Source organism: Dermacentor silvarum, chromosome 1 (genome assembly GCF_013339745.2).
Source record: "Dermacentor silvarum isolate Dsil-2018 chromosome 1, BIME_Dsil_1.4, whole genome shotgun sequence".
Lineage (NCBI taxonomy): Eukaryota > Metazoa > Arthropoda > Arachnida > Ixodida > Ixodidae > Dermacentor > Dermacentor silvarum.
In genome coordinates, this window is record NC_051154.1 from 32090176 (window position 1) to 32115183 (window position 25008).

Below are 25008 nucleotides of genomic sequence, written 5' to 3' on the forward strand. Positions count from 1 at the left end.
ACCTAGACTATTTCAGAAATACTTTGCAGCAAAAAGTACTTCAATGAATTCAGCAGAAGCACAGTTATTAGCTATCAAAGATCGCCTGTAATCGCCTTCGCGGTGCTCTCGCTCCTTCTTCAATGCCTTGCACTGCTAAGGCTACAGCGGAGCGGGGCGTGCCCACAACGCTACACCTACTGAATGTCACCATGGTACGCAGTTCAAATTTGATCTTGGATGTTCACATAGACGCCACTATGCGGTGCCTATGACACGCCAAATGCGATTGTCCTCAGCGAGACGCTGTGCACTCACTGAGCGAGCTCATTGCGGCACCCAGTGGCAGTCGCGGTATCTACGCTTTGCAGCAGACCACAGCTACATGCAACTATAGTGCGTATACGCAGAGTTTGCTATGGGCATGACAGGACTGGAGTGTGCACTCGTGCACATGTGCTCCAGTCAGGCCGTACTATGTGGCGCGGACCGCTTTGTCCTGGCAAGTTTGACCAATGGATAGTAGCCACATTCGACTTGCGCATTTTGAAGCACTGTAAATAGCTCACTACGAAGTGATGTCTGCCAAGTCGTCTAGCCAGGAGCGAACACTAGTCAGCGTGCGCTAGCAAGTGCACCTGTGGTCTGACCGTAAATTTCGCGTGGTTTGAGGCTAGCTGGGTGTGGAAATCTTATCGAAATTAGCGAGACCCAACGACTACGCCACTGATAAGCAGTGTCGCCAAAATTTCATTCCTACACGAATGGGTATTTGTAATGGAATCAAATCATGAAATGGTGTGTGTGATGTGTGTGTTTGTGTGCGTGTGCCAGAATAAAACTAGTTCACAGAATTCGTGACCTCATTTCTTGCATTGCAGCATCTACACATAACAATTCAACACTGTAATATCTTTGTTCAACAAACACTCGTTTGTGTGTGTGTGGGAAGGGGGGGGGGGGGGAGCAGCACATTGCCTTCAATCCTCTTCAAGATTAACTCGGAAGCTTTTACGTGAAATATTTATTGTGGATATGCAGTAAGGTGCACTAGGACAAGCACTTATGAAAAGTATTTCAAATACCTCACGATGACATGGAAGCCCACGGTACAGCATCAAGATGCCAACCTATCCTACGTGTTACATCTTCACATCTGTGTTAAGGCAAGGAAAAGTGGTTTTTACCACGATAAGCACGAGAAGGTGGTAAGTTTGTCCACATAAATGGGGATGTTGCTTTCAGCATCAAACAGTGGTATTTACACAAAAATATATTATTTCTTTCTTTATTTATTTTTAATTTGTTTGGAGACTCTTAGCACGCCCGTCTACAGTTCATGCACGGTTTTAGACCATGCGCGATCACTGGATCACAGTTCCCGAGAGATCACTGGGGAAGTGCAGTTTCAGGATTAAAATCAGATTTAGATAATAAAAATAGCTTTTTTTTTTCTTTTTAAAAATGGTGCTATGCAGCACATGTGTCCACTTCTGCTGCACAGCAGGGACAGCGCCCTAGCAGAAACCATAGAGTTTCTCACTATAACACCTAGAGGGTGAACTGGCACCACCGTCCATGCGAGTTTCTTAAAGGGCTGCCGTGCCCTCATGGGAATGACGGGATATGTGTCTGCGAGGCTTGTGTTGGCTGGTGTTGTACGAGGCTTCGTCTAAAACGTGGATATGGCTACACAAATAACGCGTTCTTTAAATAATATCTACATAAAAGGCTTTCATTCACCCATATTACATCTCTCAATAAAGTTTACTCACCTAGAATGCAGCATCAAGCGAAGAAAAGCAAGAACAGACGACAAGTTGTTCCAAAGTGAGCGAGAATCTTGTCGTCTGCCCTCCAACTTTAGCGGCCAGCTGATACCTTTTACGTTTCATAGAATTGTGCATCCAATAATATGTCCTCAAAATTAAACAGAACATGTTTTTGTGTAACAATAAAGCTAAAGCAGTTTTTACGTCCTGTTTTAGCAGGAAATGAATCATTGTGACAGACGGAACGGTGCTAGCCAGGCGCGTCTTCAAGGCGTTCTGGCTCTTCAAGAACGATGCCAATCCGAATCCACAATATACCGGCATTCCCTTGCATACCACAGCGCAGCAGCACCACATTTCCCTCTAGGTTATATAGTGTGAAACTCTATGGCAGAAACCATGTGTGTCACAACGCTGGTGCAGTAAGGATCGCTGGCAGTGGCATTACCGACGCCTGACATCAATACCGTTCTGCTTAGACCAGTGCATGCGCCATGGTGTGGTATGAACATGCTCCTCAGCAGGAACGTCAGTGCAGGTACGCACAATGCTCATGCCAGCAGCAGAAGCCATAATGCTGCCCCTGCACTGGCAGAGCCGATTGAGTGGAGCATGATAGTGCGCTCACTTGGCTTTGTCAATTTGTAGCCGGAAGTCTGCAATTTTGCAGACCTTCTAAACCTCCATGTGTGGGCCGCGCATGTACACCCGGCAACAAAATAAGCCGGGGCATGAAATCTGTGAAAAAGCTGAATATATCCGCAGCCTCATAACGTAGCCTGGTATTTGCATTTCGGGCTTCGACTAGAATATGCTAACAATATTGTCGTATACAGTTTTACTTGCTACTGCTACAGGCTACGAAGATATTCAGCTTTTTCTCAGACTTCATGTCCCGGCTTATTTTGTCGCCGGGTGCACCATCGATACCAGGACAGCACAATGGCGGTGGTGCCAACGGCACAAATGCGCCTAGTGTCCATATTGATCTCAAATTAATAAATCATTTCATTGATTAAGTGCTGGAAAAGGATGTGATGTTGGTCTAGTTGGTTCACCTTAGAAAGCAGGGAAACAATGCAAAAAACCAGACTAAGACAAGAAAAGGCACAACACGAGTGCTGTCACACATTATTTTACATAGAATGTCTGTTCACAATGAGATACGACACAATGCTCGTGCTGTTTCTTTCCTCGCCTCAATCTATGTTTTTCTGCAATGTTTTCCCACTTCTCAAGTGCTGGAGTCGTCTCTACACATCTCGCCAGGTAGTCAACGAACCTACGGTGGCACCTCTTTGTATGCATCGCGGAAAAGACAAGCTATGTCTCACCTTAGACCTTAGATTATCCATACCTAGTCCATTAACCCATATCCTTTACAAAATATATTGTAATAAGTTCCCCCTCACAATACTTCTGCGTAGCTGCCATCATAAAACAATGTGATAATGATAATGTATATATATATATCTCTGTTCGCTTTCTGGCTGGTTCCGTTTTTTGTATACTAAAGCTTCTTGCTTTCTTCCAATAAACTTCAGTTGAAAGTTGCAGTGCTTGGTGCGTGTTTCCCTTCTTTGTTTTTGTGTTTTGTAAAGTTAGCGCTACAACCATGCTCAGATCATGTAACTGGTGGCGCTTGAGCCCCTATTTTGGATATGGGAGAGAGGATCACAAAGTTTGAACTTTCAACCTTGTGAGCAAAGATAAAATTTTGGGGGGGAAAAGCTACCGGGCTCTTAGCAGTACGAATATCTCACAATGCAGATCTCATCCACTAGGTCTTGCAGCTATTCGAATGAATTATGGTTATCATGTTCCTCAATTATGATGACTATTTTACTGCACTAACCAAATACTATTACACCTGAAAGACTGAACCAAGTATATTAAAAAACATACCTATTGGTGCTTTGCTGCGAGTTTCTTTGATGCTTTCGAGTTTTCTTGATGCATCTAGGAACATCAGCTCCCCTCTGTCACTGAATGAAGAAATGTGATTCATGACAAAGCAGTCTGATGTTCCACATGTGCTGTTAACCCGGATGAACTCCTGGAGTGGGTCAATCTAGTTAAAAAAAAAATGCACAAGAAAGACATTATCACAGTGCAGGTACCTCTGCAATCCTGCTCAGTCAGCCTGATGTCTTAAAGCAGATAGCATTTTAGTAGGGATTGACACAGCTTCATGTATCGACCGCCAGATTGACCGAGGCGCATGGAAGACATAGTGCACAAGTGTACAGGCTTGTAAGTATGCATGCACATACGTACACACAACTGAGTGACCACCACAAAGTACACTTGTGTTACCCCTTTGCTGCATGAATATTTATTTTTTTGTGGAAACATTGTACAAGCCTTTGCTTAGGTCAGATATACTAAAGAAATCGTAGCTTTCAAAAGAAATGCACGGTTACAATTGAAACTTGTGACATATCATATATGATAAACCATGCAGTTACGAGTATATTTCGTGACCATACAAAAAGACTTGTAACTCAATTGCAGGTAACCTACAGAAACATCATACACAGGAAAAAAAAAAAATTGAAGCATTGGTGTAAAATAAGTGGGGCATATTTCTGACATCTCCAGCTAGTACAAGTTTGTTAAAATTTCATATCATTGATTTACTAGTTGACAGCCTCAATGGCTAGGTCAAAACCTTTAAAATGCTTCCTTTTACATGAATTTTCATTTTGCATTGTCTTTAGAAGCTTTACGCAAGCCTAAAGAATGATTTCTTCCTTTTCCTCTGAGACTTATTCGTTGATGCTGTTGTCACTAGCTCTTTGAACACAGCAGGCCCCACATTGAGTTAACGGTAAACATGGCTGCCATTTTTACTTTCAACATATTTCTCAAACTAATGGTGCTAATGTACAGAATACCCTGTAAAAACATTATATTTTGCCACCAAATTTGTTCTCTTGAGAGCAAAAATATCTGCAGTCCTACATAAAGCAACCCATAACTGCATGCTGTGTCATATATGGTAGGACTCAGTGCTCATAAAAGCTACAAGGCAGTTTTATCAAATGAGTCACACATAGCAGTGCAGACCACAATGAGCTCATAAATGATAGCATGCTAAAGGCATGAATTCCACTCGCACAGTGCCTTCTTGCAATGCAATAACTCTGCAGCAAATCATAAAGACGCTGAACTGTCACAGCAACTGTCAATCGAAAAGACATTTCGGCGCGAACATTGCAAACTCGGGCTGGATTTTGTAGCATCTGCCCATGCACCTGGAGTCACATAACGCAAATAGTCCTATCCGAGCACAAAGTTTCAAGGGTGTTTCGATGGCGAGCAGGCTCGTCTCAGCATCTCACGGCAGCCGCAGAATCTACAGAGCGCATAGATTTCAATTCCGAAACTTTATGGGTATAAAGCTCACAGAAACATTGCTAAATATTGCTGGAATCGAACAGCTTACCGTTTGTGCAAGGTACTTAAACAAGAATGCCAACGACATTGAAGAAGTGTTTTTAGATGTTGTGCCAATTCAGGATCAAAGTGGCAGGGCCCTCGCCGACACCATTACAAAGTTTCTGTTAGACCTTGGAATTAACATGCATCATCTTCGTGGCCAAGGTTATAATAGTGCCAGCTCGATCGCTGGTAAAACGAATGGTGTGCAAGCTGCTGTTCGCGAGAAATGTCCAGCCACACTATACACATTGTGCCAGCCACTCCCTCAACCTAGTTCTCTGTGCGGCGTGCTCCACCACAGATATACGAAACTGTTTTGGAATTCTAAAGGAAACGTCAAACATTTTCCGCAAATCTCCTAACCACTCACATGTTTTACGAGAAATTATAAGGTTGATGTGTCCCGAGTCCACAAGGCAGTGACTTGTGGGATTATGTGAATCGTGCTGGGTGGAAAAGCATGATGCAGTTCTTTCATTTCTGAATCAGTTTGAACCGGTGATCGCAGCACTAGAGGAGATAAAATTAAACGGCAATGGCGAAAGTCCAGTTCAGGCAAACAGTCTAGCGTTGGATCTTTTGTCACTGGCATTCCTTGTGAGCCTGTATGTAGTGGAGCATGTGTTAGTGGTGACTCTGCCTCTGTCAAAGAAGCTGAAGACTAGAAACATCGACATGAGCACCGCCATTGACGACATAGATGTGGTACAGCAGGCGATCGAAAATGACCGCAAGAATGCGACTGCTTCATTCTCAAAAATCTTTGCACAATACAGGAACTGGCAAGAAAACTGGATCTGGAAATCACCAGCCGACGAGTCGGTGTCCGACAGCAGGATCGTGGGAGCATTGCATCAGAAAATGCTGAGGAATATTTCCGGAGAACTGTGTTCATTACATTCATGGACCCCGCATTAGCACATTTACACCAACAGTTCGAAAAGCACAGGACAATCTTAAGGGACTTTTCTGTAATTGTACCATCTGCAATACCACCAATGCAAGATGATCAAGAGAAAGGAGCAGAAAATCTCCTGGCCATTTTTGCGCAGTTTGTGAATGCGAGGGCTGCTTTGGGAAAGAACTGCGACTATGGTGGACCAAGTGGGCGAACAAAGCAGCAAGCCAGCGCCCCAGCACAGGAACAGATGCCCTCTCTCATTGCGACTGCAGGCTCTATCCAAATGTGTACAAACTGCTGAAGATTCTAGTCACCCTTCCAGTGACCTCTACCAGCGCAGAGAGAACATTTTCAAGCATGAGATTACTAAAAGATTACTTGCGCTCTACAATGTCTCAGGAACGCATGGTTGGGCTGGCGCTTTTATATGCCCACAGAGATGTCAACATCAACGTGTCCGAAGTCATTGAAGGAAGCTAAACTTCCCCACTGAGTGAAGTTTGTCCTTTAGATAGCGAAGCCGCAAAAATCAATGCAAATAAAAAGCTATGTTCCCTGAGGTCCATAAACAGGTAATTATGAAAATGTATGACTGTTCATTAGCTTTTAAAACTGCGGAAATTTTGGCTGTTTATTGTAACAGTTAGCGTCATGATCAAAATTATCATGCGTATACAAAAATTACAAGGACATCAATAACCAATTTTGACTAACCTTGCTCATTAAAAACCCGGCCCACACGGCATTTCCCAACAAACACACTCGGATATTGGATAATTCAACTTGCCACATCATCTGTGGCTTTCGTTTGTCCTTTTCTTTCCCTTTTGAGATACCTTTTACTTCTTTTTTTTTGAACCAAAGCAATACCCTTCTTTAATTTTGGGTGCAGAATAATTATTGTCGCAGTGCAGGCAGTTAAAATAAACATTTACGTATTGATTTCTGCATTTTTCCGCTATTATTCAATCCATATGGAGCTGTTGCGACCACAGCATGGCCCAAGTACATATCATAATTTCTGAGATCATATCAGAATTTCTGAGACCTTAGTTTTGTTCTTGCCTGGATCGTCTGTCTTCCTATGTGTAAAGTTTACTATCTGTGATTGCGCAACATGTTTATCTGCCTTGTTTGACGAATTATATACAGTGACGTTTGCTTAAATATGCAGAGTTATTGGAGACTTATACGTATATTTAAATATATTGTTGCGAGGTTTTGTGTATACATGCAGTGAACTTTGTTTCCAGTGAAACTTTTTTGCCCTTTATCAAGCTGTATTTTCGCATTTGTATATTCCATTGTATCTTCACATTTCTAATGCATATCTTGCAGAACTCCTGCTTTTTATTGACCCTTTTCACGGAGCAGTTAGCTCTAGAGGAACAAGATGGCACTTTCGGCGACACGCCATACGTTGCCTCAGCGAATGCGCACGAGTACAAAACCATCACTCCTTCTGCCCTGCTACTGTGCGATCAGCTGTCGGAAATGCAAACTGGGTGTTCGCTAATGCCCTGTGCCCAATTCATGCTGCAAAATGTGTAATAATAAAGGGAAGATTTGTGCGGTCGTTTGCTGCAAAAATAGCAGTTCACATACAGTACAGACCACTTATACAGCACATGGCGTTTCTCTTGCAATAGAACGCCTCCCGCTTAAAACAAGTTCTGGTCCCGACGGCATCAGCACCAAACTTCTAAAGCTGTATTCAGCTAAAGCTAAAGCTAAAGCTAAAGTCAGTATTCAGCTCCCTTGCTTTCATTAATATTTCAGCAATCCATCGACACAGGATGTGTACCGGATGATTGGAAGTCAGCATTTATAATACCTATATTTAAATCCGGCGACAGTTCCCTTCCTAGCAACTACAGGCCCATCTCTTTAACCTCAATTAGCTGTAAGTTATTGGAACATATAATACACAAGCATATTATAACATATCTAAACGAAAACAACCTACTCCTTATCAATCAGCACGGCTTTCGGAAAAATCTTTCCTGCCAAACGCAACTATTTGAATTAATAACTGATCTTCACCATTCACTACACTCATCGCTATACGTCGATGCAGTCTTTGTCGATTTTTCAAAAGCATTTGATCGCGTCCCCCATAACCGTCTGATCTTAAAAATCCGTAGCCTTAAACTTGATCAGAAAACAACGCAATGGATCGAACAGTTTTTAACAAACCGTCATCAGTCCGTCAAATTTCAAAACCATACCTCGAACCCCGCACGCGTCATATCAGGGGTACCACAGGGGTCAGTGTTGGGCCCACTTTTATTTTTAATTTATATTAATGATATAGCAACTAACATAAATGCAACGATTCGACTATTCGCAGACGACTGCGTAATTTATAAGGAAATAGCAAGCCCTACCGACATTACTCACCTGCAGTCTGCCCTCAATAAACTATCAGAATGGTGTTCTGTTTGGCAGATGCAAATCAACATAGACAAAACAAAACATCTAAAGTTTAGCCCGGCATTGAAAACACAGGTCAATACTTACGCAATTAACAATATACCTATTGATTCAGTCTCTACATTTAAATACCTAGGAATAAAATTTAATTCTAGTTTAACATGGAATGATCATATAGAACACATAACTTCTAAATCATTAAAGAAACTCGGCCTACTCAAGCGGCGCCTTCACCTCGCTACACGTGACACTAGACTATTAGCATATAACTCGCTCATTCGGCCTTCGTTAGAATACGCTTCCATCATTTGGCATCCCTATCATGTCACCTGGACTAACCATCTCGAAGCGGTCCAAAACAAAGCCGCACGGTTCATCCTGTCATCTTACTCGCGATTCCAAAGCGTCACCAAACTGAAAGACTCCCTCAAAATGCCATCACTCGCCATGCGCAGAACATATGCCCGATTAGCATTTTTTCACACTATATTCCATAGCAACACGTCATTTTCCCACTCACATATTTCTCCAGCGCATCACATATCGTCTAGATTAGACCACGCATACAAAGTCAAACCAATTTTCGCTCATACTGAAAAATACCGGAACTCACCTCTCGCACTATCAATAGATCAATGGAATTCATTGCCATCTAGCATTGCCACTATCAATGATCCTCAATCTTTTCTGTCAGCGCTGCAATCCTTTCTTGAACGTCAAGGCATTTCACAATAGTTTTCTTTTTGTATATACTAGTAAGAGTTGGCGTTTTCATTAGAAACTGACACAAATCCACCTGACACAAAAGTCATCCACCTGATGCTCGCATTGTTCTTTAAGTGCTGCCATGATCGTACCTGAAAAGCATTTCTTTTTACACTGAACTGACTGTATATTATACATTGTTTTTATATTTTATATTTTTACATTGTATTTCTAGGATACAATGTGGACTTATCCTTTGTGTTAGTATTATACCTTGTTGCTTTTAGTTTCTGTTCACCATGCTATATTTGAACTTGCATTCTTGTGTCCACTGAAATGCCATTTTCACCTGCAGTGCGACTACTTTGTTATTCCCGTTTCAACACCCCCCCTCCCCCCCTATGTAATGCCCTTCTGGGCCTTTAGGGTATCCAAATAAATAAAAAATAAATAAATAAAATAACGTAACCGCTTATAGTGCAGGACCGGATATAGTGCGGTCTTTTCAGACTCCCGTTAATTTTCCCATAGCACTCCATGTATACACGTATCGCTTATAGTGCAGTTCCGGGAAATTAAATACCGGTTACAGTGCGGCTGCCTGGGAGTACGGAAGTCAGCGGAGACGGCGAACGCTCCCCTCAAACGGGCGCCCCAAGGAGTGCTCGAGGAAGAGAGACGAAGTGGAGGAGAAGGGCACGTGGTGCGAACGAACAGCCAGTGAGGCTGAAACCATCATCTTGAGTGCGAGTCGTGAAATATCACGGCGCGCATAGCGAGCGAGGGCCGCGAAACTGCTGACGCCATCCAACGCTTGCTTCACGATAACGGCAGTAAACGAAACTTCAGGGAGCGGGCAGCGCCGGCACAGCACGGCGAAGGGCGCACGTGGAGACCATGGAATGTGAGGGAGGAGGGCAGCAGGGAAGTGGATTTAGCCTCGACAACTCCGTCGCTTCGGTGGCTCCCCTCGCCCTCCCTCATAGCTCCCTCACTTTCGACTGTCACCGTGCGTGCTCACCGCCGTGCAGGCGCCGCCGGTCCAGCCGGCCCGGCGCCAGCTCCCCAAAGTTTTGTTTTCTGCCGTTATCGGGAAGCGGAGTTTGCCGGCGTGGGCAGTTTCGTTGGCCGGCCTGGGACAGCGCCGCCGCTTCCCTCTGCGCCGTAGCCGCAGCGTGCAAGGTCAACACGTGACTAGAAAGTAAAGGAAGCATAAAGGAGAAAGAAGGGTTCATACACGTGGCTATGGTAGCGTGGCTGAGACGTCGGCACGTACACGCACGTTCCGGCGCAACACAGAATCGGCGACCTTGCCATTTGAGAGAGGGTGAAATTTCCGCCGTGTTTTTCTTTCTTTCTTTTTTTTTTTTTGTTTCGTTCGCGCGCGACATTGAGGGGTCTCCCCTAAGCTTTTACTCTATGGCGGTGCCAGAGCAATGCCGGTCGGAGGCGCCGCCGCGTGATTTGGTTCGAATTAACGAGATTCAACTGTAAATTGAATGCAAACGTTCTAGCCACATTCCTCGACTGTCGCATACGAGTGGCGGCTCGCTGCACATGTTTTGCATATGTGCGGGCCTTGAAAATTGTTGCTTTGGTTATAATGTGGTACCGCTTATAGTGCGGATATTCGCGACTTACGTTATAAGCGGTCTACATTGTATTAAGGAATGGAATCAACCTGTGTCGCCGCTGCTACATAAGGACTGCCTGTGTTACCACCCTTTGCGATGCATGGCTTTCCTCGAGGATCAAAAAGACAATTCATCCACCAGCGCTGTATAGCTAACCTCCAAATAAAGGACTTCAACTCCGGAACGTCGGCACTTAAGAGGGAGTACCGCTCGTTACAAAAGGAAGGAGTGCCACTTACTGGCATAGTAAGCTTCTCGCACGTTATCTACACACATCCACGCCTACTTGCACGCAAACTTACGCCCTCCCTATTGCCAACGTATCAATAATAAGTGAATGGGCGCACACTTGAATCAATGTGCCGAAGCATGAGTGACGGCGACTACACCGACAAGACCCAAATATGTTTGAAGCTGAACGTTTTGTGACGGTCCAGAGTAAGCGAGGGATTAGCGATAATACGTCTTAGCTACAAGCTACCACTAAGTACAGAACATTTACATTCCAAGCTTTTTGAGCAGCAAGAACAAATCTATCGCAACAGAGCACACCCACAAGCGATTAGGCTGAAAATATACAATCAGATAATGGCCGCACAGAGGAACTTTACAGAGTCAGAAACATGACAAGCCGCTGCTTCAAAATGTTTGCCAAATAAAAAACGAAGAGAACACTGATCCCGATTTCTAGCCCCACTTTTAGTACAAACACCGTATACGATGCTCGCGCCGTTTGGACAGGTGTAATGAGCTCTGAAAGCACTTACATGTCCACTCTAAAGCTGTGGTCAAAGCTTCTTGTGCACAAAGCCACCGTCGACGATATGCGTCAAAACGGAGGTCAGCGGTATGCACTGCTTTGCTGGTTTCAAACTGATATAGTTCTAAAGTTTGTGTGCTACTTTCTTTACTTATTAAATAGACAAAAAACATGGAAGCATTGATTTGAGTTAATTCTGCCATAATTTTTGGGACACACGAATATATTCTTTTATGAAAAAATACATATTTTACTTGTCTTGACAGTGCATAGCATTCAAGAATTCGTTTGCAGCATCTAATACACAATGGCATTGGCAATGCAGTTATTAGTCATGTATTTGATACCTCAAAAAATTCTACAAGGAGGAGGCCATGCCGCAACGTGTTTGGCACAGTTTGGCGCAGGAATCCGAGTTTGTATCAAAATGGCGCAATTGGCCCAGGAGTCCCACCCCTGCACTGTGCAACATCATAACAATGCGATGACAAGTTTTACTGCACATATCATGCAATGATCCAGGATAGAACCACCGACACTATTTATTACATTGCCGCTGGAATCAAGAACCGCTTTATTTTGTGTCAACAAGAATGTAGCTAGGTCAGTGAAACATCTTGTACAGAGTTGTTGCATTTTACAACATTGTAAATTTTACAAAAATTTACAACCAAGCCAGAAAAATACTGAGTCAGCACTTACAGGTCTCACAGTTTCCACTTTTTCAATCGTGATTGTTTTCACATTCCGCACCAGTGTAGAGGAACCCTGAAAAGTGCATCATTGCAATTAATATCGTTTGGTGAATCAGAAACAAAGGGGGAAAAAAAAAGTGCATGTAGACATTATTTCATACAAAGACGCACAAATACACACACCTTAACCAATGTTTATAATTCGGTCATTCCATACCAAATGCACCAGACATTGAGCTTGACCTTCTCAGATTTATTTCTAAAAAAATCATGGCTGCTCTTGTTATTTTAACAAGTGGTCCACAAGGTACCTTTGGTTAAACAAATTTTGTTAGTATTCTAGCCAACATTTTCTTTTAATAGAGGTGACCAAAACATTTGAAAAAAATGTGTAAAAATTTTTTTTTTCACATTTCTCTCAAACTTTACTGAATGATTGATAAAGCATTGTTTGTTGAAGTGATGGCTTGTATCATTTTTGTTTGATTTTTTATGTGCTTACACTGGCAAGAAAAACTGCAAAATTAACCCCATTTACCAAGAATTTTTTATAAACATTTGTGCTGTCTACAGCGTCACTTTTGAGATACTTTATTCCTTTCAGGTGCTGTGTGCACAAATCTTAGGTGCATCACAAGTCAAAGCACAGATGAAAATAGTTATATTTCAAATGTGTCACAAACATCTGAATGAACTTATGCAGCAAGCTTGAATAACATGTGCAAGGTACTTTAGTAAAACGAGTCGTAAGGTAGACGTCTGGGTGTTTGATCTCAGTATCAGAATGTCACCATGTAGCAGGAGTCAGTTCTTTCATTGTTTTGCACAATGTTTTAGATCTTATTATACAGAGCGAACTTCCCTCTGCAAGTGTGTTTTATTGCCCACAGCAATAAACGTTGAGTTGACTCGCTTGTTGCCTTATTCGCCCGAACCCTACGTAGCTGCGATTATACGCGCTACGGGTTGGGGAAGACCCCTACAATTTCAAGTAGCTGGATGGCTGCTTTGAAGTGTGCTACACATGAAATAGTTGATTTTCTCATATCTGACATTCTTGTAGAAAGCTGTCACATGAAATCCACATTCTGTATTCTTGACAAAACTCACTGATGAACTGAAAATTCATTCACGTTGCAGCAGTATGCTTTTTATGATTCTGAAGATACAAAAAAATGTGGTGAAACTAAATTTCTAATTGGTGAAATTAATTGGCGCCTGAACGAGTTATGCTTGGAAAGAATGCAAGAGTGGTAAAAAAAAAAATTCTGTGTTTCAGAAAAGAAGCGCACAAAAAAAAGAATGCTTGAAGTAGCAAAAAATAGCATAGTGCCTTAAGTTTTGTCTTGAATTCCATAGAAAAGTGCTGAGAGTAAAAATATAAAATGCAGTACACTCCTTAACCAAGAAAGTCAGCATTTATTTCTCCAAATTTAACCAAAATACACTATTTTACGCAAGAAAATTTTTGAATATGAGCACCCATGCATGTATCCGGCACTTCTACAGCATACAGATCAGCTGTAGTGTGGATGGGAAACCCTGCACCCTCTTATGCAATGAGTGCTGATCGTTAGTGGCAGGTGCAGAAGAGACTAGATGCGCAAGTTTGGGTGGGTGTTATTCAGAGAGCTGTCGCTAGGGCATGGATTTGGACATTAGCTATGAGAAGTGGCAAAAAATTCCACTTCGCTTTCACACTACAATCGTTTTCATGGTGGCTGAGGGTTAATAGGTTCTTTTTTTTTAAACTTTTCTATTGGAATGAAACGCCGTCCTAAAAATGTGCATTGTGCCACGAAAGTTGTTTACCAGATCTTAGTGACATTTGGTCTACATAAGCAAAGCAAGATGCTGTGAGTGGGAACATGAGCTGACAAACAGCAAGAGAGCCAACCAGCCTGCTCACTGCAGGACCTGCAAATGTGGACCATGATTTCAGATATTTTGATCCTCCAAAAAAGCAGCCACACACGTGCACGTGAATAAAATCAGAAGACTGCATTTATGCTGTTTCTATGTTCCCAACATAATTTTCCATGATAATCATGACCCCATCAAGACATTCTACTCATATCCTTGCTGTTCCAATTCCCCTTCTTCAGTGCCCCTGTGTCACATCTGAAAGGTTCCTAGTCGCCGCAGTTTAGCATTATTTATATCTAGCACCAATTCTCCAGACATAGTCCTATTACACAACAGTGGCACCCCTTGTGCTTCAGTGTGCACTTCCTCTGCTTTTCTCCAAAAACCTGATAGCTGGGAAGACTGTGCGTTAGTTCAACACACCGTAGTAAATGCACTCATACAGTCTTCCGCCTAGCAAAGAGCCATTACAGAGAGGCACCGCATGCTCATTTTCAAAAATGAATTTGACGCTTAAAACAAAAATCATTTTGCTTATATTCCGAGAAATAAATGCTTTCTTTCATGGCTGAGTGCACGGCATCTTATATTTTTACTTCGACCACCTCACTATGCAATTTCCAGTGAAAAATGAAATTTCACGCTATTTTCACTACTTTAAGCATTTTATCATGCACTTTTCTTTCAAGTTGCAATAATTTTGTTGTTTTTTTACTGTTCATCTGCATTATTACCAAGCAGAAAATGTCTCAAAAATGACTTTTCAGAGCGCAAAGGTTCTTATAAAAATCCCTATATGTGGTTGACTGTATGTTTTTCATGCCAGTGTGCCACAAAAAATAAAAATATAAATTATACATCCCACCGTAATCTCAACATACAAAACTTGATCAATCATAAAGGAAAGTTTGAAGCAATGTGCAAAAAAAAAAAAAAAAAACATTCAATTTCTGACATTTTTTTCCAGCTAACATTTTCGCAACCTCTGAGAAAACGAAATAATGGCCAGAAACTAAATGGATTTTAACTGGAAGTGCTTTGCCAAAACACTTGTTACAATAACAAGATCAAGTACAACTTTTAGAAATAAATTGAAGATGGTCAAGCTCGATGGCTGGTGCCCAATTATAAAGAGCATCAAGCATAACAGTCAAATGAACTTGCCAATAGTGTTATTACAGTTAAAGAACACCCTTATCCAGCAATAAATTTCCAGGAACTAAAAAATTACATTAATGAAAAAAAAAAAAAAAAACATGCAGTTACACTGTGCCCAAGTTGTTGGCACACACAGCCCGCATGAAGAGCTGAAATGTCCTTGTCTGTCAGTATCTCAAGCACTTTTGTTCGATGTAAGAATTCACAATAAGAACTAAATAATTATGCATTTGTGTAACATTCTCTATTACTACCTAAACGAAAATATATTGCATTTCTACAGCCTAGTTAAAGGTCATAAGTACAGAGAAAACCCAACCACAGTGACTTTGTTAGCCACATTAACTGCATTTATTGCATATACTCCTGTAAGGGCTGCACTTTCTTCAATTCAATTTTTAGTCCAGATATGCAAAAAAGAAAACTATTTCTGCCATTAAAACAGCATGCTATCTGGAATTTGTTAGCAGTCTTCATCCTGCCGCCACATTCACCGTGGCTGTTGGTAGGACACAGCTCATCAGCACCTTCAAAGAGGTAGTCATCTTCAGTGTTGTCCATAGCATTTAAACGCCTGTAATCTTGAAGCTTTTAGCGATAATGTGTGACAACACTTCAAGGTTTTTAAGCAGACAAGCTCAAAAGGCGCCTTCCTTAGCAGTCCGGTCAGTGTTTTGCCATGGTCGTCTGATGCGATCCATTCCAAGGTTAAGTGTCAGACTCCACATGGACACATCCAACAGGTCCAACACATCTAACGGTTGCAGCACGCTGCAACCATCAGACGTGCAGGCGCAGTTATTGCCATCTGGTAGCTGCACTGATTGCGAAGATAACGGCACCATACATAAAATGCAATTATTTGTTTGCCACTGTTTTTCTTGAAAATTTTCGACTGCGTTAGGGGATGCAGCCTTTACATGAGTCCTGTCCTTAGTCTTGTTATATTTAGTAGTAACTGTAGATAGATTGTCACTATAAACAAGCACAACTTTCAAAGGCCTTAGCCAAGGTTCTGCTTTAAAGGGGCCCTGAAAATCACAGAATGACATCACTATTAAATTACGTCGCCTCACAGATTTCCTGCTGCAAAATTTTTTCCAATCTTTCAAGCACAAGCGAACTCATACGTAGTTACCGGATCGATCAGCAATTTTTGCTCTGCTTTCATTTCCACTAGCAAAGTCATACGTAGTTATCGGACCGATAAAGGAAAGAGAAGGCGCGCAACTGTCGTGTTTAGACCAGCAGGGCAAAAATTAAATGGTTTTTCTGTCTTTTTGAGATTGCAGACATATATATTTTTCATTTATCTAACTCAAATGAGCATAATTGTTATGCTGAGAATTTCTAAAGTGGAACTGTCAGCTATACTAAAAAAATGTGCGACCGAACATTTTGCAAGGCTATTTTTGATCTGACAGCCTCCTTGAGCGAGCTCCATGCTACAGTAGTATGAGGAATACCGGACTACACCAGAAACGGCACAAACAAGACTGCATTGTGCACAGTGGCATAACATTGTAACCTCCACCAAAGATTAATGCAACAAAAGAGCTAAAACGGCAAATGGAGGACCTATGATATAGGCCATATCTGTGGCTATGGCTACTCGATGATGATGATGGTGCCCTTTAGGTTTTGGTTTCCATTTTACTATCAAGGCAGCTCTTGTGCTTCTTTGGCACAGGCTCAGCGCAATTTCCGCGCTAAAATGTCGTTTTAGAGCAGAATAGAGCTAAGGTAGGTGTCGGCACAATTTGGCGCAATTGGCACAGCTGTTCCACTACTGAATATATGTCCCACAAACGAAAACTTCTATTTAAGAATGTTCACCTCCACTGAGCAAATTTAAAGAAAAATTGGTAATTATAACCAGTTGAAATAAATGGCATTTTGAAATATTTTATGCTCAAGAGAGAATTCAGTTCAGAATTCAGTTCAACGTGGTGCTTTCATATGGCAACGACTTATTCCTTGCAAAACATTTCTCCACAAAGTTTTTGCTAAACTGTAGAGATATGTGTCAAAAGAAAGTTCTGCAAGTTTTTTTTACCTGCTGAGAGTGCTAATATAATTGTTTTGAAGATGCGAGCATCCTCTTCAGGACAACATTCATCACATTGACATAGAAACAGAAAATAGGCACTACAACAGTGGCCCAGGAAGCAACCCAACCAGGCAGCATATATAGTTGACTTTAAGAACACACAAAAAAATTTCAGAAGCAGCAAAAATGGCACACACTGGAAAAAAAAAAAAAAAAAAAAGGCAAACTGGGAAACCCGTGTAAGCATAAACAATGGGCATATGAATATGTATAACACAAGAGCTAAGATTGGGGCTAGTAGGTTGTACACAATGACCAAAGTGTGCCACAGGAACAGCAAGAATGACGAAGAAAAAGGACATAGTAAAAACAGAAACAAGGTGCCCATTTTTCTACATCCTTTTTCGTGCGTCTTGTTCTAGCAGTGCGTTTTAATCAGTATTAACGCGGCATGTAGTCATGACGAATAAAATAGCATGGGTGCACATGGAGACATATTAAGAACACAGCAATGGAGGGAAATAATTGGTAAAGTGCCTTTTTCTAACTACTAGTCAAATACATAGAGTGGAATCTCGATACGATCTTCACGGGAACCAAAAAATAAAGTATCATCCGAAAATCGTATCATCCAGTGTATTATTCAACCAAATTGTATTATTGGGAAAAGAAAAAAAATGTATCATCCCAAAAAACATATTATGCAGAATCGTATCAGCGAGGTTCCACTGCACTGCACTATTTAGTATTTACCTGGCGCAGTGCACCAGGGCCCACCATCTTGATATGCCAGTGTGCTAGCAGTTATTTGAATCCTATATTTCATGGGTCCACTGCACTACACTATTTACCTGGCGCAGTGCACCAGGGCCCACCTTCTTGATACGCCAGTGTGCTAGCGGTTATTTGAATCCTACATTTCATGGGTTCTGCTGCAATGCAAAACTGAGTGCGTGGCTTTGCATGACACTCGTTTGCTTTGTTTATTTGTAAGTGCAGGCGCATGGCTTGAAGAAGGATTTGAACTAGTTGCAGGGTGTTGTGCTCATTTCATTAATGGATGCACTTTTCATGGATTAAGCAGCTCTGGCTTGTCTTCCAATGGAAGGTAAGAGTTGTGAAAGCTGCCTCAGTATGCCAAATCAGTTCTGCAGAAACCCAGAAGGTGGAGGATGGTTCATGAAAAGAAAAATTGTCATCCATCCGATTGTGATTGTAACACGAAGCTACAAAGGAAACCCATACAGGTTTCACATCAAGTAAACAGGAAGAATGTCATTGCATATTGTTTCCACTGCAAAGCTTGGTCCATTCCCCCTCCTGTGTATGTGCCACATTTAAAAGGCAACAAGAACAGCAGTAATGACAACTGAGAGTGTCAGAGAAGACAACATGGGGCACTGAACACTTGTAATAGACATGCAGCAAAGGTGCAAACAACCTTACTGTAAAAGACACAAAATTTTCATGCACTTCAATTGCAATGTGCATCTCTGCCTCAGTAAATACAAAAACTTCAATTTTCATCAGCACTTGTGCAAGCAATACGAAATTCATGTTTAAGAAGACAAAAAGTGAGTATTCATTCTTAAGTGCATGTCCAAGCTGAATAAATGTTCAGCATTGCCCGAAGACAAACCCAATGTCCAGTGTCACAATTTCACGACCGAAATACCAAGTTTGACAAATATAACAGCGCAACGAAGCTTTCCAGTCTACTTTTTCGATGTAAGGGCAAAAGACAGGTAAATAACAAAGTTAGAATTCTTTTGTTTGGCTAAAATAAATCGGGCATTAAGGGGTTAACATACAAAATGACACATTTACCACTACAATTTTTAAAGCAAGCTTTCTTTGCAAGCCCTCCTAGATTTTCCTGACCATGGCTGCTGGGTACTGCTGCTGCCCTGCCGAAGAGCTCACACTTAAATTCAGGATCTGTGATAGATCTGCACAATTTTATATTGTATGGCAGCTAGCACTGCTATTTTAACATTTATTCTTACTACAGAGCTAACAACAAAAAAATATCACTAAATTACATTTCCCATTGGCCATTTGCTCGTGTAGCATAGGGGGCTAACTGCAGCGAGTGTCCATGTAACCAGGGGATTCAAATACAATGGTTAATTTTATTATTACACAGCTAAGCCCAATAGGAAAGATACTTTCATTAGTATATGCTTTTCCAAATTCACAAATGTGCTTCTTTGTATTGCATATTTGCCCAACCAATGGTGGCAAAAGCCCTTCAATTGAACACAAAGTGTGAATTGCACATGCAAGTGTGTCTGCTGAATGTGGTTTCATCACAAGAGTCAGGTTTACATCTTTCATCTCATACAATGCACACATGCACATTGATTGCGAAATTAGCTTTGCAAACTGCCCTGCTGTCACCTTGTTTATGTCACAAAGCAAGTTTTTAGTTTTTATTGTTCCAAAAGCTTGGTAACAGATATAATACCTTGTGGATACCTTGCACAGTCATGATGGCCACCACAATGGCGATCCACTAGCACAGAGAATGGCAATGATTTGAGCAGTGATATTATACTGTGTTCAAGATTCCACACCTAAGTTATCTATGCTGGAGTGCCAAGCTAAAATTCAGTTAAATGTCTACTTACACGGCCCTTAGTTCTCTTTGCACGGCCTTTTGTACCCACTTCTGGTTGGTCAGGATCCTCATTTTTGGGTTGTGCTAGCAAAATAAAACAAGCAACAAAAGGATAAGAAAGCAGCCCATGGGAAGAAATAACAGTTAATTTGCTGTGCGTTAGCACAGAGCAAGTGGATATTTGGCCAAACAAGCAATTTTTTGCAGTTTTCCACCTACTGGCAGTAGTACAGGAACCTTCTTTTAAATTCGAAGATGAAATAAAATTTGAAGATAGTCTCAAGTCAAATATATTTTATGATAATTAGTGTTGTGCGAACATTCGAATAGTAATTTTGAATATTACACTATTCGATATTCACTTCAAGAGCAGTTGTAATATTCATACTTTTCGAAGTGCTGCAAAATCACGGTCGCGAGTTTGTTTACTGTCTAATAATCAGTAAGGCACAATTTTTAAAATAAGAGATAGACTCACATGTTTGGCAAAACTGTATAAATATTATAGTGGAAATCGGAGCTTTCAAAGTCAACGTCCGATTTTTCTGACTCCCTGGGGCCGTAAAAACGTAAGAAAGATCGACCAGTCCGGAAAAAATTAATTTATGTCTTTCACTCTAAAGAAAGCATGATCTCCCTGACATGGATCCCGGCCCACGCGGGCACTGTCCACCCACACCTCCCCAAACTCAACGAGGTCACCCACTCCATTGCGCGAGGACTAGTCAACCGCGCCGGAGACACTGGAGACGAGTTGGACACCAGGGACAGTCTGACTACTTACAACTATCTCGTTAAGGCATTTTACCTTAGTCGCCGAACCTTCCCTCCACCTCACCCCAAGTTCAGCCGGGCGCAGGCTACCACCCTGCGTCTGCTACAAACAAATACGTACCCTTCACCCGCCCGCCTCCACCTTATATTCCCTGAAGTTTACAATACCCCCAACTGCCGGTGCTGTGGCACTCACCCGGCTACGCTTCCGCATATGCTGTGGGAGTGCCCAGCACAGTACACACACATTAACACCATGACCCCCTCGTCGAGGTTGCGTGAGGCTCTGCGGAGCTCCGCCCTCGACGACCAAACCTGGGCGACCCAGCACGCCCGTGAGGTGGCGGCGAGGCAAACCCTCGACGTCCCCTCATGGGAGGCTTAGGCCCGGCCATCTTAAAGTGCTGGTTCCACAATAAATGTTTATTCCTCCTCCTCCTATTGCCCCCAAGGGCTCAAATCGCCACAGGCACGTCCAAAATAGCTCTGAAGGCCTGCCAGTACACTTATTAGGTGTATCGCTGCTCGCAGCGATGGAAGATGACGGGTGCACGCGCATCTGTAATTCACAGGGCCACTATCTTGTACGCGTTTGAAAAGACTGGCCTAGGCCGCGATATTGGCGCGGCCTGGACAATCGCATGAGGTGAAATCGAACGCCAGCTTTTCGAACGCGTACGAGGATAGCCGCCCAGGAATACATACCGTGTCCCGTGACAATTGCCCCCTCCCACTCTTGGCATGCTTCATCTCAATACTTCGCGTATGCTTCACCGCATAACACTGCTGTATTGAGGCGAAGCTGACTTTTGGAAAACGGCATTAAGCCACGTGTCGTACTTTCCAAGCTTCGAAGTCATTGGCGAGGATTACAAAGGCGGAGTCGGCGCCATTGCTAACAGCAGCAAATTCTTTCAATGAAAAGCAGGACACCGAACAGCAAAAAGCTTGGTAGCGAACGTCGAAGTAGCTAGGCCTAGCGTTGCCAAGGTGGTGGTTACAGCTGCCAGCGGATCTGTGTGCGAGAGCGCATGTTCGAGGTGGCAAGATAATAAAATGGGGGCGGTGGTGGCTGCGATTAATGCCGTTTTGGGCCTGCGGTCATGGCAAAGAGTCCGGAAAACCGGATGGCGAAGGTTTTTTGCGCTCGAAATTTCGGACGTTCTTATACATTGACTCTATGGGGCAGGTAGCGGAGCCGTGAAAGCGTCCGAAAAATCGGGCGTCCGGCAAATCGCTCGTTGACTGCATAATAATCGTAGTCACTTGATCAACTTTTTTTAACAACGGACAAAATAAAACAAGCAACGAGCTTCAGGCATGCCGGTATACGGCGGCTTGGCCACTTTGCTTGATCAGTTGGCCACTTGGCGGCCAAGATTTTTGAATGGCAACTATTGGATATTCGATTCAAAAATATTCGCCCAAGATCACTATTCGCACAACCCTAATGATAATAAAGTAAAATCAGAAAAAAAATAATAACCTGGGTATCAAAGATACCTAACTAAACCTCTTATCAGCTGACCATTGCGCAATGATCTAGTAGCAATGCTATATATAGCCCCGTGCAGTGCTTAAAGTCTCCATGTGCTGGAGAGGGGCTTGTAGGCATACATTGGCTGCATGTTGTACGAATTGTGACGCAGCAGTTATACCGACGTTCATTACATGTCGGAGATGCGGCGAACCGACCACGCCCAAAGCACAGATCACACTCAAGAGAAAACCCCACAAGCGATGATGAAGAAGAACCCCATGTTAACCCTACGTGATGATGATCATGTACAGATGACAAAGAATAGCTTAATAAATGCCCACACCTATTTCCCCAAGCGCGAGAGCGGCCATCCTGGCCACAATTCAAAGGCACGGAGAACACCTTGTGAAAGGCTTCATACGGGAAACATGGACAACTTCAGCAGCGTGGCAGCAGCGGTCATTTGGAACAATAACAGGTGCCGCACGATAGTTAACCAGAGAAGTCTGCTCCAAGACTTTGTATGGGCCTATGAACCGAAGCTGAAACTTGTCACACAAGCCAGGATTACAAACTGGTGTCCAGAACAGCACTTCCTTGCCAGGGCGGAAGCACACGACGCGATGAGAGGCATCATAATGCTGCTTGGGGTCCTGTTGCCATGCTTCGGTGTTGATGCGGGCGAGCTGGCGACAGCGCAGAATGCGGGACACATATTCTGCACAGGAGGATGGACATCAATTGACAGTCGGCGCAAAGAGATGTCAAGACAAGAGGGCGAACCACCATAGAAAAGGAAGAATGGCGAGTAACCGGTCTTGAGTTGAATGATGGTATTATATGCAAAAGTCACGAATGGCAAAATTGTGTCCCAGTTTCTGTGATCTGGTTCGATGTACATGGCTATCATGTCTGATAGCGTGCGATGAAATCGCTCTGTTAGGCCGTTAGTTTGCGGATGGTAACTGGAGGTAGTCTTGTGGATGGTTCCGGAGGCTCCGAGTACTTAGTCTACGAGTTGCGAGAGGAATGCTTTTCCACGGTCGCTCAGGATGACACGAGGAGCACCGTGACGCAGTATTAAGGCTTGAAGTATGAATGCAGCAACTTCAGAGGCTGAGGCAGAACTCACACAAGCTGTTTCGGCATAGCGTGTCAAGTGGTCAACCGCTGTCACAATCCATCGATAACCGGTGAAAGTCTCTGGAAGAGGACCATACAGATCAATGACGACTTCTAATAGTTGTGATGGACACGGAACCGGTTGCAGTTGTCCGCCTGGAGCTGATGTAGGGAGCTTTTGATGCTGACAAAGGGCGCAGGATGCGACATACTTTGCTGCACTGGCGGACAAGCCACGCCAGTAGAAGTGACCTTTGATGCCGTCATAGGTAACCAAGGTGACTAGCAGTCATGTCGTCGTGAGAAGCTTGAAGGACATGAGCACGTAGAGAGTGAGGCAGGACAGGCACCCAGCATTGACCGTCAGGGTAATAGACATGGCAGTACAGAACGCAGTTGTCAATCTTAAATTGCGTCAGCTGTCCATGAAGGCTGGCAATAGGCGGAAACGAAGCTCCTTGAAGGGGGTCATGATGCGCCGACAGTAAGAGTCAGCAAGTTGGTGAAATTGAAATGATCTGTTGTCGTGTGGAGGCATCTCATCTACAGTGGCTAACGAGAAAGCATATGAAGAGGGATCGTGCGAAACCTTGTCACTGAAGGTAGTTGGAGGACCATTGCATGGTGTAGTAGAAAGAGGACAGCGAGAAAGTGCGTCTGCATCCTAGTGTTTTTTACCGCACTTGTAGGTAATAGTAAAGTCTTATTCTTGCAGACGAAGAATCCACCGACCAAGTGGTCCAGACAAGCTTTTCAGTGTCGAAAGCCTGCATGATGGTCTGTAATGATGGTAAAATGGCGGCCGTCAAGATAAGGTCGAAACTTCTGCACAGACCAAACAATAGCTAGACATTCCTGCACCGTGATGGTGCAATTCTTTTCGGCGTTTGTCAGACGCAACGACCCTCTCACCTAAAGAGCTGTCTCGCCGTAGGAGAATGCCACCAATGCCGTGACCACTAGCATCCGTATGCTGGAGGGTAGGAGCAGCTTCATCAAAATGGCGAATATTGGTTCAGATGTGAGAGCGTGCTTCAGATGGGCGAATGCTGATTCACATTCGGGAGACCACACAAAGGGAACATTGAAACCAAGTAAATTGTGCAGGAGTGACGCTATTGAGGCGAAGTCTCGTATGAATCAGTGAAAATAGGAAGTGAGGCCTAGGAAACTAGGCAAATCTCGGGTCTTTTGGGACGAGGAAAGTGCAGAACTGGTGAAACTTTGTCAGGATCAGGATGAATGCCGTCTTTGCTCACAATGTGACCTAACACCTTGATTGTCATGCTCGCAAAATGGCATTTCTTGGTGTTTAGCTTAAGTCCAGCGTTTGCAAGGTACGTGAGAACTTCATCCAGACGTTTCATGTGCTGAGGGAACGTTCACGAGAAAACAACAATATCGTCCAGATAGCACAAGCAAGTCTTCCACTCCAGGCCACGAAGAACAGTGTCAATCATGCGCTCGATCGTTGCGGGCACATTGCACAGGCCGAATGTTCAGAGGCCGAAGACATTAAACTCGTAGAGCCCATCTGGGGTTGAAAACGCTATTTTCTCTTTATTGTCCTCGTGCATGCCGTAGGTACCTGCCAGTAGCCAGAACACAGATCGGG

The 25008-nt window shown here is 43.1% G+C and overlaps 1 protein-coding gene across 1 annotated transcript in view; it reads right to left on the reverse strand.

Annotated features, from left to right (window-relative positions):
• Positions 1-25008, reverse strand: part of LOC119459306 (condensin complex subunit 2) — a 72003-nt gene that overhangs the window by 43410 nt on the left and 3585 nt on the right. Inside the window, exons 6-8 of the mRNA XM_037721123.2 lie at positions 20028-20101; positions 12331-12396; positions 3657-3822 (exon numbers count right to left, since the gene is read on the reverse strand). Of these exons, the coding sequence (XP_037577051.1) occupies positions 3657-3822; positions 12331-12396; positions 20028-20101 (306 nt within the window). The remainder of the gene's footprint in view (positions 1-3656; positions 3823-12330; positions 12397-20027; positions 20102-25008) is intronic.